Source organism: Micrasema longulum, unplaced genomic scaffold, assembly GCF_059751315.1.
Source record: "Micrasema longulum isolate JH-2025_06_02 unplaced genomic scaffold, ASM5975131v1 h1tg001938l, whole genome shotgun sequence".
Lineage (NCBI taxonomy): Eukaryota > Metazoa > Arthropoda > Insecta > Trichoptera > Brachycentridae > Micrasema > Micrasema longulum.
In genome coordinates, this window is record NW_028279112.1 from 49,009 (window position 1) to 67,781 (window position 18,773).

At 32.8% G+C, this 18,773-nt stretch overlaps 1 protein-coding gene across 1 annotated transcript; it reads left to right on the forward strand.

Moving 5' to 3' along the window:
• Positions 1 to 442: 442 nt before the first annotated feature.
• LOC148273489 (farnesol dehydrogenase-like) lies at positions 443 to 18,158 on the forward strand. The gene is made up of 7 exons (XM_088238638.1): positions 443 to 488; positions 8,399 to 8,605; positions 9,643 to 9,802; positions 12,470 to 12,596; positions 12,996 to 13,131; positions 14,557 to 14,718; positions 17,182 to 18,158. Exons 2-7 carry the CDS (start codon positions 8,408 to 8,410, stop codon positions 17,221 to 17,223), a joined length of 825 nt encoding a protein of 274 aa, XP_088094764.1. The 5' UTR covers positions 443 to 488; positions 8,399 to 8,407; the 3' UTR covers positions 17,224 to 18,158.
• The last annotated feature ends 615 nt before the right edge of the window (positions 18,159 to 18,773 follow it).

Genomic DNA, 18,773 nt, shown 5'->3' on the forward strand with positions numbered 1-18,773 from the left:
CAAGAAAAATTAGCAATTTCAATTAGTATGAGTATACACATTCTATGTGAATGTGATGCTTTACATCATAAAAGGAGCCCCATCATCGGAGTGCCACTGGTTAAACCTGAAGAATTTAAAGAGCTCGCTCCCTACCTGATAGCCCAATACTTTACGGATCTGGGCTTGGAGGGGGAGATTTAGCGAAATGTAAGCTCTCGCCTTCCACACAGCAGCCAGGCTCTTTACAGACCTGGGCTTGGAGGGCGAGAACTATTCACGGGGACCCGTCACAATAGATCTTCACAGGTCGCAGTGACGTCAGGAGCTTGCATAGCACTGACCCTCACCTCTAAGAATAAGAATAACATGAGTCATCGCTATATACGAGTATATTTTATGGCGAGTTCACTATAATAATGTAAATTAAATCCATATAAGGAACGCGATCCTTATTACAAGCTCAGTTGGCAAAAGTCAGTAGTGAGATTATCTTGTGTGTGAATAAGGTGGGTTCTAAAATATTTACGTTTTTTCGTGATAATTCTTTCCGGAAGTTCATTGTAGTTTATTTTAGAAATAATTGATAAGTTACACAACGCAGACAAAACAAAAAAAAAATATTAATACTTAAAGCATTAACTTTGTGGTCAAATATTTTACTAAATTTTATCAAATATTTGTTACTAACCACTTACCGACTTTTCTATGTCTATTGAATATGTATCCGTCTTTTCGTCAGGACACCAATTAAACCAACATGCAAAACCCACTATACACCTTCACCATACTTACATACAAATAATAAAGGGTTAAAAGTAAATAATGAAAAATTTCTTGACAATGTATGACAAAAATGATAAAATATATTTGAATAAAAAGGAGTTACTTTGAACGACGTCACTAGTTCCTATAAATCGACCAATGGTGAGAGTTATGAAAGATTTCCGGTTTACGGTAATACAAGGGACCAATCGGTAGAATTGACCGAGAAGAAGCGGAAGAGAACTTGAGTCGTCACACGCGGAGTAATTTCAGAAACACACAACTTCATAAAAATCATAGCTCTGATAATACAATATATCACATGCACTCGCCTATCCCTAGGCTCCATAGATATGGCAATCAGTATGAGGACAAGGCTGATATATTTGGTTCTGGACTTGATAGTTATAAAACGAGTCTGATTTCTTTTTTCTCTCGCAATATTATTCTTAAACTTTTCTTTTTATTTATTTTTTTTTCCTTTTTTGTTTTTTCATATTTATGTATTTATTTCGTTATTATTTTTGGTTGCTTTTATGTATTTACCTGCTTGTTACTATTGTTATAGTTATGCAATTTTTATAATTTTTTGTTATGTTTTTATTTATGTATTATTTTTTTTTTTTCATATGTATGTTCAATATATGTTAAAGGCTATTTATGCCGTTTATGAAAAATAAATAAATAAATAAATATCGTGGTTATACGAGTAAAAGTGACTATTTGCAAAAATGTCGAAATTGAGATTATTTACTTTTTGACATCTCTATTAGCATAATGCTTGACTGGTAAAAATACCAAGCCGATCCGACACTTTGACCATTTGATAGAAGCTCGCAGATTTTTGACAAGTAAAACTGGCCAACACACATAGTCACGTTAAATTGACCAAGTAACAGTTTGTCAATTTTACTTGTAGGTGATGTCACCAGCGAAAAGTTAGTTAGAGTTTAGTAGTCAGTAGTCATTAAGTTAGAATACGTTTTGTATTTGACTGATACGGTCTTTTTATAAATAAAATTTATTCTTTAGATTATTACGTAACACTTTTTAATTATTTGTTCTTTTACATTTATTTTGTATTTCTGTGTTTATTTAACCTTTATAAATATTAAAAAATGCATTATTGAAAATAAAAATCTCAAAAACATAATTTATAGTTATAAAATAAAATACTACCTCCCTCAATGAACGAAACAAATATGATTATCAGCCACATTTCATTACAAATTTTACAGGTAAAATTGACTAAGGTTTTTTTTTTTTTTTTTAAATAAAAGTGATAATGTTTTTTAAATATGTTTATACTTTACATTAAAGTTGAAAGCGCCGTACATATAATGTAAAATTACTAACCACCTACTTGAAAAATCTGATCTTCAAGATGCAATTGAACTCTAGAAAAACACTAAAATGGCTCCCCCGAACATTATTGGTTTTATCAACAATATTTTGAGTTTGTCCAAATTTTTGTAGGCAAGGACTGGATTCAACTCCCTGGGGAGCTGTTTATATTAACATATTACAACAGAGATGTAGAACATTTAAGTGAATGTTACACAGTGTGTAAAGTGGCCACTTAAACCAGACATTGACAGGTCGTAAGCCCTGTAGATGCCTAGATCTATTTATATTACCTTATCTTAAATGTTCTTCATCTCTGTTGTAATATGTTAAATATTGATTTTGTCACTTGGTCAATTTCTCTTGTATGCCCACGATATATAAGAGAAATATAATATAATAGTCTATTAACAAACAAACAAACAATACATTGAACTTCCATTGAACATGGCTAATATTATTTGTTTGCGTGAGAATTTTAAAGACAAATATTTTTTTTGTTTTAAAGTCATGTTACTATTTTCTTTTTCATTAGTTTGTCATTTGTTTTTTTGTCGTCTGTTGTGGCTCAGATATCTTCACGAATTTTTAATGATGGACAAGTTGACAATTCTGATTTTTATTTTTTTAACTAATTCCGTCGCGGAACTAACATGAATGATGCGTGCTGACTAAACACCGCGAGCGAACGCACTGCACCTTTTATGACAACGATGTGGTGGTTCTGTGTCTACGTCATCCACTACAGCTCAATAAGATTTAGTTTAACTGTAACTGCGAGGAATATTATCAAGAATGGCAGACAATGATCGAGGAGTTCACAGTAAAACAACCGAGGCCAGTTAATCGCTCATGCATACTTAACGGCGGACAGTCTCAGAGGTGCAAGAGCTGAAGTTGAAGATTAGCTGTCACCCACTATACTCGCCGGACCTTGCTCTAACTGATAACCTTTTATGCGAAACTTAGATAAGTTTTTACAAGTCGGTGAAAAATGCTTTCATATAATTTGTTGGCTACTCACGTTTTTTTAAAAGATTTTTTCTTTCAAACCCCTATGAAAATTGTTACGTAGGTACTTATGACTTTACCAGTCCATATTCAGGCGTCTATAAATAAGGCTTACAGAAATCTGGGCTTTATTATACGCACCACTCAACCATTCAAAACAACCGCATCCCTCAAAATCTTATAGCAGCCATCTTGAGTTTGCATCTGTTGTTTGGAATCCTCGATATACAATTTATATATCACAACTAGATAAAATACAGAATAGGTTCCTTAAACTTCTGGATCGTAAATCTCTTACATATATTTCCAGTGCTCACCATCTTCCCATCATAATCGAGGCCCAGATGGAAATAACTGACCAAAACGAAACATTATACATTGTAGTATAATCATATAATTATTACGTATAATTATTACACTATAATAATGCATTATTATTCTCGCATTAGTTTTTGTCATTACCTACCAGGCAGGGGCGAACCGTGTATAGAAGCGATTATGCGCAGCTTACCATTATATTTGACTAACCGTAATAATGTTTTACTGTAATTTTATTTACCGAAATACAAGTAAATAATGACTATTTATTTTAAATCATTTCCATCGTTTGTATCTTTACCCTAATATAAATATTAATATTAATAAAGCGCGCCCAGCGCCTGCGGTGAGACAAGAAACTCGCCAATTATTCCAGCTTATTTTTTCATACAAATAAGTATACTATATTTTGATTGTCTTAAACCCAGTGCGGGTTTTTTTTCCTAGATTAAACTTGCAGATTACACAAATTATTTAAAGGTTCTTGATTTGGAAAACAGTATTTCAAACATTGTTTCTTAAGGACTATTTTTCTTTGAGATGGTACTTTTGACATAAGACCATAATTACTTTCATGCGTCATATTGCAGGACATATAGCGCTCCTCGCGGCCGTTTTTAGCACTATTCATTACTAGAACACACATTGACATTTCAATTGAATACCTAATATCGACTGAATTCATTGTGGTATTTTTTATTTATTTTTTAATGAGTTATGTATTAACATAATGGATAATTAATATTTGTAATATAATATATCACGAAGTTATATCGTTTTAGTTGATTTCATGGATGAGAGTTGTTGTATCACACAAAACCACAGAAAAATATCAATTTATAGTATATATTACTTACATTATATTATGTACCTCTTATGTAGGTACAAATATATATATTTTTATAGCTTACCTGTAAATAAAATCACCACTCGCCACTGCTAACAGGGCCGCAGCCAGGAGTATACCAGGGCAGGTTCTGCCTGCCCAAGAAGATTTTGTGCCTGCCTTAGCCGCTAGCCAGAACTTGCCCCTTATCAAAATATTCATAACAAATATTATTATTACGAACATTTTTTTCTAATTAGAGATAAAAAGTAATCTAATGAATTTACTTATTGAATTATTAATGACAACGTTCTAAAACATTGGAGATATTACATAAAGTCGGTTGCACAAAATATTCATTTTTTTAAGTTTCAGTGCTGCAGAACAGCGTTTAATTGATATTTTAAAATACATTAAAATACAATGTGTCACCCACTAAGTCTAAAGACTTTTCGGTGAGACACATTTTTTTTTATGACAGGTTTATTTTACATTATTTTATTTATATTATATAAAATTATTTATTAACAGGCGCTATTTAGAGGATATTTCTTCAGTTCTTTTTTTTTCATTCGAAGATTTTTCATGTTAATGATCATTGAACAACCTTGGAATAAAGCAAATTTAATGTTCGTTCTCCGAAGTAATTTGTAATTCGGGGAACGACCAAGGAGCCCCTTAGTTTTTAATCTAGTGTTGTGAGTGTGGGAAACTCTTTTTTTATATTCTGGATCATAAAGTGATCTACAATCAATTTGTAGTCACAAAATTGTTTTACCAGCAGGACATTACATAATTAAAAATAAATAAATAAAAAATAATAATTTATTTATATATATATATTTATACAGGGTGTTCATTAAACCCTGTCACATCTGAAACCACGATGATCAGTATGAACAAGAAGACATATTGGCACATTAAAATAATATTTTAGAACAAATTAAATTTTAAAAATTAAGTTTAAAAAAAAAGCAAATAGTTACTTACTTCTGCAGGGGCGTAACGAGGAGGGGGGGGGGGGGAGTCTGATACTGCGCTGCGCTCCCCTCACTTCTCCCGTGCAAAGGTAAGCAACCATTTGTTTTTTTAGATATTTTATTTTTACAATTTTTCTTTGTTCTAAATATTTTTCTAAATATGCTAATATGTCTTCTTGCCCATACTGATCATCGTGGTTTCGGATGTGACAGGGTTTAAAGAACACCCTGTATACGTATACATATATATATATATATCTTTATATATATAATTCCTCTGTACGTGTGATGTCACTAAACTTCCAAACACCTAAACCGATTTACGTGCGGCTTTCAGAGAAATATAGATCTTTGCGCTGTGCGTGTTCGTGGATATTAAAATCTTCAATCTAATATATAAAAAAGAAGCAAGGAGCATAAATGTTTTATTTATCGATCTACTAGGAGAATGAATTTACAAAAAAAAATGGAAATATTTTTATATTGTTTTTTTGTGTTAAAAAAAGTTTGTTTTTGAATGTTTACAAACAACATTAGCTTTTTATGGATCTCAATCTGATTCTTTCCTTACATTCCTTGTAATTTCTTCCCATTTATTTCTTTTTACTGGATTTTTGGTGATACTAAAAGAATATTAACTGACATTAACATTTACATTTAACATGCATTTAAAAAAAACTCAAATTTATGAATAAAACACACTCCTGTTGGTGAGAAGAGCCAAGTTTGACATTTGTAAAAAAAATCCCATTTTCGAAAATTAATTATTTTTGCAATTCAACCATAAAACAAGTACCTAGGTACCTACTTATCAATTCAGAGTCTTTTTACAAGCTAATAGCAGGCAAGCCAATGTTCGGGCAGAACAACATCTGTCGGGTCCGCTAGTGAATATATAAAAATACATACACATTTGAACTAGCGTTTCGTGGTTAAGGTATATCGCGGAAGGTCACGGAAACGGCTTGGTCTTTTTGAAAATAAATTACTTACAAACAAATCAAACTTGCGGCGTGGGTACTTTAAATTCACAACCAGAGCACTCATCTCGAAAAAGGTGCCATTGAAATGCTAATTAAGAACGTGATTCTTCATTGCAATATTTCATGTTCCTGGACTGGCACCTCATAGGATCGATGTACGCTGCATTTAGTGTACCTACGCAGCGCCTTATGCACCATTAGATGCGAACGGATGATGATAATAATAGTTTCCTATGCATAAAATGTTTAAAAAATCACCCTGCCTTGACATTTTTTGAGCCCGCCCTGAATACAAAGCCTAGCTACAGCCTGGCCCTTAGCTTTGTTACAGATAGGTACTAATTATATCCCATGGAGATTTCCTTGAAGATTCTGAGAATAGCAATAATTGGGAATAATAGTTCACCTATTCATGGTACCTAATTTATTTATTGCAAATTTTGAATGTATAACTTTTCCTAAGTTTAAGACACCTTTTGGAGTAAAGTATTGTACCTAATCATATAAATAAAATCGATAAAAGATAGTTCATTTACTGATAAAATGTTGGCTGTTTTAACTGAGATATCTAACCTTTTCATACCTTACGTTCTTATTTACCTACCATCAATAATGTTAGCACCCTAATTTGTTGGGATTTTTTTTCGACTGTGTTTAGGACAAAGGCTTTATACCACAATTTTGGACAAAGTGGCTTTATTAGTATTAATGTTGTTGTAACCAACTATATGGGTCATATAAACGTTCTTTTAATGCGAGAATATGTGTTTGCAGTTTAAATTTCTTTTGCTAGAATATATTGTATATACGACATACGTGGGTAAGTGGTCCTTCTCAAAAATGTTTTCCCTCTCTGCTGAAATAAATTTAAATATGAATAACTCCCTAGGGAGGAAATCCAGCCAGTCTGCAAGCATTTGGACATATTCAAACATTGGTTCAAAACACATTTAAAATAATGAAACCGCTTTTTCCACAGTTATTGTGGTTGGAAGCTTTTGTCCTGAACACGTTCGGCTTGCTGAATATACGATTTGAAGGCCATACAAAATAATGGCCTGTACCAAAGATACGTGGTTTTATAATACCATATTTACATACTTAAATAAATATTTAAATTTACATAAATTAGAAACTCGAAGAAAATTAATTGATTTGTTATTTTTATTTAAAATATTAAATTCAATATTTGACTGTTCCGAACTGTTAAAACGAATTAACTTGTGAGTGCCCGGCCGGATTACTCGATTTAATAATAAGCTCTTCGATATAAATGTATCTACAACAAACTACAGTGCACACTCGCTAATAAGGAAAATTCATGCGTTTGCACATGAATTTGCAAATGATATAAATATATTGAATATAACACTTTTTTATTTTTAAAAGGCAATGTAACAATTTATTATGTTCAAATATAAATACCTAAATAATACTATGTTGTTTTAAATTCTATACCTTTTATTAAGTTATATCTGTATTCTGAATTATTATCTTTCTAACTTCTTTTAATTTTAAGATTCTTATAATATAACTGATGGGAAAAAATGAATTCCTGTTCTCTCTACAGGAATATACATATGTACTATATGTAAACTCATATATTTTCTACTAATATGTAAGATTAATTTTTTTATTTTTTATTTGCTTATTCTTACTAGGTACTTCGTTTTAATTTTTTGCTACTTTTGTGTAAAATAAATGTCTGTTTTTTATATTTATATATTTAAAACATGTAAAAGCCTACAAGGTGTTTAAATAAATATTTATTAAAATATCCGATACAGGTACATCAAAAACTGGTTTTTATTTTGTATAAATATTACTAGAGGGAAATAGATGTTTAAAATACAGTTTAATGAAGTAGTTACCATATTATATTTATTATTTAATATTTATTAAACAAGGAAAATTTGTAAGTATAAAACAGAAATCAATCTAACATCAAGTAAACATTGGAATAACATCAGACAACAAAAAATATTCATAACCACAGATGGTTATGAATATTTTTTGTCCACAGATGACAGATGGCACCCAGTTTAAACCAGTATGTTTGAAAACTAACCTAGAAGCTTCTGTGATTTTTACAACAGAGATTAAGAACAATAAAAAGGATAGTCCAAGCATTTACAAGGCTTAGGAACTTACTGTCATTGGCTGATGTTATTATTTATCCATTTCTTCAACAGGTTTCCACAATGCTGTCATTAAAACTGTCGTTCCTCTTTCTCTCCATCGCTTTGCTAAGTAGAGAGGCTGTGGGAGAGTGGAGGTGGGCTGGAAAGGTGGCTGTAGTAACAGGGGCCAGTTCCGGTATAGGTGCTGAAATAGCTGTGGCACTGGCTGAAAAGGGAGTTATCGTTGTTGGGCTCGCCAGGCGGGAGGAGAGGATTGAGGTAAGCACTTTTTGCTTTTACATAAATAAAACAAACCATATGTCGGTCGTCAAGTGGTGATATCCTGAATCTGCTCGCGGGAGAAGAGAAGATTTCTACTGCATATAAGGTGTGAATTTTTAATTTTTTGCATGCGACTACACTTTGCTTCATAACTATAATCACGTGAAACCAAACGTGATGATTTTCATTTAGAGCATTGTTGCGACCCAATTATTTATTGGATTACCCAAAACACTTAAATTCGGTTTTATTTTAAGTTAAGTTTAAGTAAGCTGACGTTTAATCATCAGTATGGCCATATATGAAGCAAAGTGTAGTCGCACGCAAAAAATAAAAAGCCCCACGTACAGTTGAAATCTTCACTACTCCCGTGAGAAGATCAGAATAGCACCCAAAACTTAATTTTTAGACGTCTGACTAGTAATCTAATTAAATTGAATTTAGGGATAGTGGGAAAATATTTTTAATTAATTGCAACGAGAAGGAAAACATTTTTGAGAAGGAAATATGGAAATCTAGGCATTTACATCGATGTATTGTGTGCATACCTAAACGCCAGTTGGTAGTTATCCGACTTTCGTCAGGGGCGGTCCTTTTGCCCGCGCTGCGAGAATAATCTAATGGCGTTTTCATGATTTGACATTTAGATTAATTTGGACTACATGCTGGAACTAAGTGAGTGGGTTGAATTGGGTTGACTTGGTTGGGCTGACTGTTTGAGTTGACCGTTCGGGCTGACTGGTTGTGGCTAACTCTTGGGGCTGACTTGCTTGGGTTCACTTGTTGGGCTGACTGGGCATTACCATGCCCTGTGGTCTCTTTATAAGCCACGTTACTTCGTTTTTCATGTTTCCATGGCGTCAATGTAACGCCTAAAATTTTTTTTTTTTATGTCCAATTGTTTCCTCTGTAATATTATATATAAATATATCCTAGAATAATTTTACAGATTATTAAAAAAAAACTTTACATATTTAATCTCCAAAAACCTTCTCCTTTTGTTGATATCATTATTGTTATTGTTGTTATTCTAGGAGTTGAAAACAAGGACCAATGGAACTATCCATGCAATAAAGTGTGATTTATTAGATGAAGAAGATGTCATTAAAGCATTTCAATGGGTGGAGAAAAAATTGGGTGGAGTAGATATTCTTGTCAATAACGCTGGAGCATTTAAGATTGGTTCACTTGTATGTATGTAAATAATTTATTTGTTATTATTATCGCATTCTATTCTAATTATGTCATAGGCAGTCAGCCTACGCTGGTAGGCCTTTATCTCGTGTACCTACAGCTTTTTGTTTGCATTCTTCATACTTTAAAAATGCACTGGTTGAACAAAATAAAATGGACAACTTAGCATGGGAATTTATTCCAGTCTGATACCATTGTGCTGGAGAGGACGATTTTATTGGGACTATGAACGATAGAGCATCCTATTATGACCCTGTAAATCAGTGTGGGGATTTTATTTTTTATTAATTATGGAAATCATGGTCTTCAAAATACAAGATAAAAGACAACAATATAAAGAAATAAGACCAAATACAGATTTCATAATACATATCATGCAATGGGCAGTCATAGTAATCATTTAGTATCTTATTGTCAAGTCTCCTCGCTTCACCAATCTTCCAATGGTGTCCTACTGCTTTTAATCCACCGTGGTAGGCCATCCTTTTGGGTACTTTAGGGATTTTTGCAGCACATCTTTGAACTATTTCCAGTAGCTCCATATCATTAGTGAAGTAGGGACTCCATACTTTAAATCCACATTTCAATAGAGGTCTTACATAGATCATATATATTTTGAGGAATATTAAGGATTGCCTTTTTCATTGAATAATTTATTGACTTGACTTTCTTGGCGATAGAAGTGATGTGACCTTCCTATTTTAAAACCATTGATATGATTATGCTGAGACTGTTTGATGCTTTACAGGTTTAAGTTGGACACCATCCTAAAGATAAGATTTAAGTTATTTATTGACAATTCTTGATGGAATTCCATTACAATAATATAATGACTTATATTTCAATATAAGTTAGTAATAAAAAATACTTTGTACCTACACTTCCACTTATTTATTTGACCAATTAGGGCTTCCACCCTATAATAGGCATCTTCAGACTGGTGTAGAGTGTACCAAGTATTTTTAATAAGTAACTTATATTGAAATATACGTCATTGTATCATGAATGGGATTGTTTTTACTAATGTGAAGAGCAAAACATTTTTCAGCATTAAACGAGATTAGCTAGTTTTTAGTTCATTCATTTATGTGTTCCAAATCTTGGAGTGGCTATCCAGAGTATAGAATGGGGTTCTAATATAATTTGGTGTCGTCTGCAAAGACACTCGATTGAGATCTCTCTCCTGTTCACGCATTGGCTACAAATTAATGTTGAAACCTCCATAAGGACATTATTGATTATGCAGAGCATCTTTTTTTAAATTAATTCTTTTGCTTGCAATATTGTTTATTTTGAGTAACTTAATTTGCTTATTTTAAGATCATTAAAAAATATATATATTAATTATTTCTACAGCAATGAAAACAAACTAATATTATTTATTTATTTATTTATTTATTTATTTATTTACGGACAAAGTCCATTATAAACATTACAATTAAAAGAAATTTTTACAAAGGAATAAAAAAATATAAGGAACAGAAATAAGCAGCAAAGACAGATGATAGATTTTTTAGATTAAGTAAAAAGCATAGGCTAACTATACAGATTCTTTAGCTGATTTGTAAAGAAAGACATCCTTACACCATAATAATCAAGATCTTGATGATCGTTCACCCGCCTGATCATTCTGGGCAAAGGCGACTGTGCACCATAATTGGTCCTGTAGTGACCGAGGAAAAGCATTTCATTATTTCTTAGTCTACGGGTGGGAACGTTAAAAAGAATCTTTTGCAAAATTTCAGGGGCATCAATGAGACAGTTCATAATTTTATACATGCAGATTATATCTGCAATGCATCTGCGTTTTTCAAGACTTGATATGCTTAAAAACCTCTCCATATCAGAATATGAATAGTCTCCTCTTTCCAATCCCATCTTCCATGCAATTTTTCTTATAAAACGATGTTGAACTGATTCAAGGCGCTTGATATGAACAGCATAATGAGGGGACCAGATTACAGATGCATATTCAAGAATAGGGCGAACTAAAGAGCAATAAAGTGTTTTAAGTGTAAGCATACTTTGGAAATCAGACGTAGTTCTATTAATAAAGCCTAAAATTTTTAAGGATCTGTTTACTATATTATCAAAGTGTTCCAGAAAAGTTAGTTTATTATCTAGGATCACTCCAAGATCTCTTATAGAGGTGACAATCGAAAGAACTTGGCCATTAAGTTTATAATCAAAAATAAAAGGATGTTTACATTTATGGTATGAAATAATTTTGCATTTATCGATGTTAAGTTCCATGTTATTAGTTTTGCACCAAGTATGAAATGCATTTATGTCTTCTTGGAGTCTGACACAGTCATCAATATTTTTAATTAGCTTAAGTATCTTGTTATCGTCAGCAAAAAGCCAGAATTTTGTAAAAGAAAAAACATTAGCAGCATCATTAACAAACAGATTAAATAGAAGAGGGGCCATTAATAGTGAAATTGGCTTTTACAGGCATAAAACTACTTTAATGGTTTTTTAAACTACAGTAAAAAATGGTATATTAAATAGCTCACAAAGGCAGAATCGTGAATATTACACAGTTTATAATTGAACACTTAAACCAGCCAATAACATCATATGATATAATTTACTTTCTCACTTACAACGTTTCAAATTTCTGCTATGAATATTATTGTGTGTTTTAATATGATTTATTTAATATAGCTGGAGAAACCAAAGACTGGAAATATATGATGGACCTAAATGTTATCTCCATGAGTATTTGTAGTCGAGAAGCTTTAAAAACAATGAGAACAAGAGGAGATGACGGCCATATTATCAATATGAACAGGTAAAATGTAAACTCACTCAATCACATTTTTGTTATTAAATATAGCTAACTGTAGATATTTAAATATATTTAGTTTACGCTGTGTCTGTCCAAAAAAGAAAAAAAGCAGCAAACTTTTGTGCTTGGAGAGACTTACAATGTCATATTACTTGACAAAAACCATTGTATTATTATCAATCACGAAATCAGCTACTGTTTACACCAATACAACGGGCCGTAGGTACTCAGGTTAAGAATTGTAAGCGCAAACCGAAACCATATGTTACACATTTGTTGTTAAATCAAAAACCAAGCCAAAAATTTGGAATGCCATTGTTCTATGCAATAGAGCTAAAGGGTTTCTCTGGTGATTTATTAGTCTAGATATGTAAATACTTATGTTTTTTTTAATGTTTTTAGTGTTGCTGGTCACAAAGTTCCTAAAGTAAAGATCATTCCTAGTGGTATTTATTCCGCCAGTAAGTTTGCTGTTACAGCCCTAAGTGAGTCGCTCGCCTACGAACTTGCAGAACTGTCATCCAAGGTCAAAGTAACTGTAAGTTCCTGAATATATTTAGTATTTTTCCTTTAAATTTTTAAATGATCTGGATGATTTGTAGCACCTATTGGAACCATCTTTAGTTGTTCCGTTTTTAATGGGTTTAAAGTTACTCTATTTTTAGTCGTCCTTTTTCCTATTTTCTAAATGCATCCATCAAAAAAGTTGACAAGCATACTCTTCTCGCATGGTTAACGATAAAAAATAAATCTGTGTATCACCCACAGAGCAATGAGACCACAATCCATACTTTTTGATAATATCATTTATATCTTTAGTGCGTAGGAGATAGAGTGGTTCGACTACTGAGCCTTGAGGTGCTCCAGTAGACACTTGAAAGTTGGGGGAGCTTTTACCCTGGAACACAACTGCATATTCTCTTTACTATATGGAGAAATGAACTTAACCACATATATGCCTGATCACGGATACTATAAGTTTTCTCCAGATGTTCAAGCAAAAAATTATGATCTATAGTATCAAATGCAACGCTCATGTTCAAAAGAGCCAACAACACTAGATGACCAAAGTCTACCACCGTTACAATGTCAGAACAGTACTTTTATCACTCTTATTCGCCTTACCGAAAATAGAGAAATTAATTAAGCTCAATGTAATTAATGAGCCTAAACTATTCTTTATGTGATGGGTAGATGAAAAATAGGGCGAAAATTGGAAAGATCTTCCACATACAGTTGTATTTTTTTGAAAATAGAGAGGCATTGGTTTTCTTAATGGCTTTTGGAACAATGTTGTACTCCATGGATGTACTAAGTAAGTCTGATGAAAAAAAATCTGATATTGACATATTACAACAGAGATGAAGAACATTTCAGAAAAGTCTAGGCATCTACAGGGCTTATGACCTGTCATTGGCTGGTTTAAGTGGCCACTTTACACACTGTGTAACATTCACCATTCTGCCCATCTTTGAACATCTATATTCTTTCAATTCTTTCATCTGTTGATGTTTGTGAAGTTAAAGAGCTGAAACCTTTATTTATGCGGGTGAGATTCATCTAATTGAATTATTTCACCTACATACTAGGCAACGCCTGAAAATTTTATTTTATTAGTGGCCACTTAAACCAGCCAATGACAGGTCATGTAGATGCCTAGACTTCTATATTACTTTTTCTGAAATGTTCTTCATCTCTGTCGTAATATGTTAATGTTATCAGCTCCCCAGGGAGTTGAATCCGGTCCTTGTCTACAAAAATTTGGACAAACTCAAAATATTGTTGATAAATCATTTTTCGCCGTCTTAGAATGGATCCAATGTGCATTTTTTGTTTGGTAATGCCGCAACAATCCTTAAACCTCATTCATATGTATGTATTTTTAAAAAAAACTAAAAAAAAATTAATTTTTAATTTAAACAATGTAAGTTAAAATATTTGTAAAAACCTTTGTCTGTTTTAGAGTATTAGTCCCGGAGTGGTGGCGACAGAATTGGTGTTCAACTTAACTAAGGAGTTTGCTAAATTGAATCCTCCGGCACAAACCCCATCTTTACCTTACATCGAACCATCGGATGTGGCCGATGGTGTACTTTATGTTCTGAGTACTAGGCCAAATGTTCAGGTAACAAAATAGAGTTAAAACACAAGAACTTGCATGCTAAATGTTTTATGTCACTAAGCTAAAGAGGTTGAAATCACTATCAGCTAATTGTGTAAGGAAGAAATTTAAAGTTTCAAGATTTCAACCATAGCTCTTCTTCTCTGGTCTCAATCCTAGGATTGGCTGGCAGCAATTACTTTCATTCTTCTCCTCCACTCCTCCCTGTCCTGTGCGGCTCTTTTAAAGTCAACATATGATGAGCAGCGCACGTCCTCTAATAGGTCCTCCAGGTACTCTCGGCGTGGGCGTCCCCTAGAATATGTCCCCTCGGTCATCCCCTCCATTATGACATGCAGGAGGCCTTCTTGACGTATTACATGGCCGATCCATCTCGCTCGCCTTTCGGACAAGGTCCTGAGCAAGTGCCTTCCACCTTCGATTCTTTGGAGAACCTCCTCATTTGTAATGTGGTCTCCCCAGGAAATTCCTAGTAGTCTTTTATAGGACCACATCTCAAAAGCCTCTAGTCTCCGTTTATCTCTTTCGGATAGGCACCATGTCTCGCAGCCATACATCAAGATACTCCATACATAGGTCTTGATTAGGAGTATTCTTAGTTTTAGGTCTATATTATTTGATTCTATTATTTTTGACCTTTTATTAAATGCAAGTCTAGCTTGATGTATACGGCTGTCGACCTCGCTCTTAGACCGACCGTCCCACGTTATTTTGCTCCCGAGGTTGACAAACTCCTTGGTGTTCTTTAGTGGTATTCCCGACATCACTACTCAACATAAATCCCATTTAAAGCACAGTAATTTTAAATTATTTTGAAAAACATCTAAGTTGAAATATTTTATGAATTATTGTAATTCGTTAGTATGAATTTTAAAAAATAAAAAACATTTCATTTATGCTAAAAAAAATAAGAACCAGGTTGCGGTAGAGCAGGGTTCAAACCTTGGACCCCTTATCCGTGAGCCTGCAATAGTAAACAGGACCATAACCAAAGTAGGCAGTTAAATATAAATAAAAATTACTAATACCTATAATAAATCCATACAATAATGGAAAGTGGCTATTTTAGATTTTTTTCATTTCTTGAACTGATAAAATATATAATGGGCTGAAACTTACTTATCGATAGATGTCGTTTCTCTTCAAGCTGACATTAATGTACTATTAATATCTTCTTTTCTTCTTCTTTTAAGTCAGTCCCTCAATGCTGAGGATCGTGATCACCGTGAACACTTCTGATTAGTCTGCTCCGTTCCAGTCTGTCCTCATTCTGACGAACTGACTCGTCAAGTTTTAGCCCCATATCCACCTTTATTAGGCCAGTCCATCTATATGGGATTCTACCCTTCTTCTGCTTCTCCTACCTTCAACTCGGCCAGACATTATTGCCTTTTCTAGATTGTCTGGCTCACGTCTAGCAATATGTCCAAAGAAAGACAGTATCCTTCTCAAACACACCACTGATAGACGAGTTGTAATATGGAGCTCTTCCAGTATCGATGCATTCGTCCTTCTAGCTGTCCAAGGCACACGCAGCAGCCTTCTCCAACACCATATCTCGAATGCATCGATCCTCTTTCTCTCGTATGCACGCATTGTCCACGATTCAGCCCCATATAGGAAAATGGAGAATACCAGGGCTTCCATCAACTGCTTTTTGTGTTTACTGATATACCTCCATCTAGCCAAATCTTCTCCAAACGGTTCATTGCTTCTTTGACCGTTTGAATCCTGCGACCAATCTCAAGTCTACAACTGCCGTTATTGAAGATAAGCGAGCCGAGGCACACAAAGTAATCTATCAGTTCAAGGTCTTGCATCCGTCTTGTCCTTAGGAAACTGCCAGCTCTGTCTACAATCATTAGCGTTGTCTTACTTATATTTATTTTCAGACCCAGAGCCTCACTCTCCAACTCTATCCGTCCGAAGGCTTCTGCTAGCTCGGTTTCATCTTTGGCAATCAGTGTCGTATATAAATATAAAGTATCTCTATCATGAATGAAAACATAGATGCTCGAGTTAAATGCATAAAAATTCTCACCCCAACCTAATGGCTAGATACTTAATGAACCTGGGATTGAAAGAGCAGATTTAGAAATAAATATAAGAGCATTCGCCATCGACTCAGTAGCCTGGTTTTCTAAAGACCTAGGCTTGAAGGATGCGAATTAACTTACGGGGACCCGTCCAATAAGATCTACACAGATTGCAATGACATCAGGAGCTTATTTAACGCTAACCCATATTATTAAGAACAGAATAGAACGCACACAAATTAGCAAAACTAGTTTCTATATTTCTTTTGATCTAAAACACTTGCAATAATTACTTTTATAATAATAAATATTATAGAACATCGTTAATACCTCGGCTGTAAAATTACATACATAAGTGCTAAATAATGTGACTATTTAAGGTTATTGTGTGTGTACTATATGTGTGTATAAATTCTGTTTTTTTTTTCAGATTCCAGAGCTAAGTATCCAGCCTATTGCGAATCCTGCATAAAATAAAGCATTCCGAAGAATTATTAACATTAACATCACAAAAAAAAAAATAAAAATTATCATCTGTTTTATAAATTCGATTTTGACAGATTAAGAACTTCATAAACATGTAAAATTAAGTTTCACAAAGTGCCAGTATTAATCACAAATCATAAAAAAATAATTATGGCATTAAAGATACTTACATACTTGTATAAAAAAAGGCAATGAATGTGACGACAAACAAGCTAAAACTCTTTAGTATTTCATTTTTATGTATGCACACCGATGCTATTTGGAAAGATGATATTAATATTTATTTAATTGGGTTTATTTACTTATCTTATTGTACATACATTAAATGGTTGTGGATCGAAGGGGGGGGATTCGAATCCCCCATAGACCGATTTTAATTCGATAACTTGAATATTATAAAAGTTATTTGCCGTGAAAATAACAGAAAGAAGCATATTCCTGTTATTGTTTTTAAATTTTCAAATCGTTTGATATTAATACAACAAAAAAGACGTAAATAATACAAAGGTGGATTTCATTTTATGTATATTAGCATTCGGCAAACTAACAAAAATGAATAAAATATACGAATGAGTAAAATATGTGAACATGAAAACATGAATAAATTATTACACGATCATAAACACTTCCTTTTTATTCTCGTGGCGCTATATACAAGTAGGCGCTGGGGTCGTTCGATCCCCCATTCGAATCATGTGTAATTTTTAGATGCTTAGTTAGGAAAAGGTTCATTCAAAGTTACTTTGATTGTCTAAAAACGGTTAGTAACCCTGTTCTAGGACAGTAAAAAATATGTACATTATTTTTCTAGCGGAGAACACAAAATGTAATTACATATACAAGTATGGAGAACAACATCATTTTATGCCATATAAAACAAATATTGATTTTTTTTAATAAATCGAATGTAAAAAATTCCAATCTTTGTTTTTTTTAACCATTATAAAGAAAAACTTGATGTTGACCAAACTTGCTAAATCATAAAAGTCTATTTTTTTTAATATATGCCAACAAAACATTGTTTTACAAAAAAAGTTTAATAATTAATAATGTAATCTGGTTTTTTGGGAGATAAGATCAGACAAGTATTTTATTTAGAAACAGAGAACATAAATATATGTTAACTTAATTGGAATTACATTGAAAAAATTACTTAAATATGTCCGGCAAAGTTAATTGCACAGTAACATTAAAATTAAAAGAGGATAAAGCCTTTTTAAACAAATATAAAAGAAAGTCAATGTCGCATTTTTCGCACATGTGTCGCTATTCTACGACCACGAAAATATAATCATGTCGTTTGAGGTCCGAGCACTTTAAGCTGCAATCCTATTGTTTAAAAAAAGTAAATAAAACACAATAATATTAAATAATTGTATATTAAACATACAAAATGAAGTCCACGTAAGTCTGATTCAAGATAAAAAGAAAATAGGTTAAACATTGTTATTACTTAAATAAAAATAATGGCCATACATATTTGATGGAAACAGATAATTTTGTGTTTGGATAGGCATTTGTTATGTTTATTTTTGG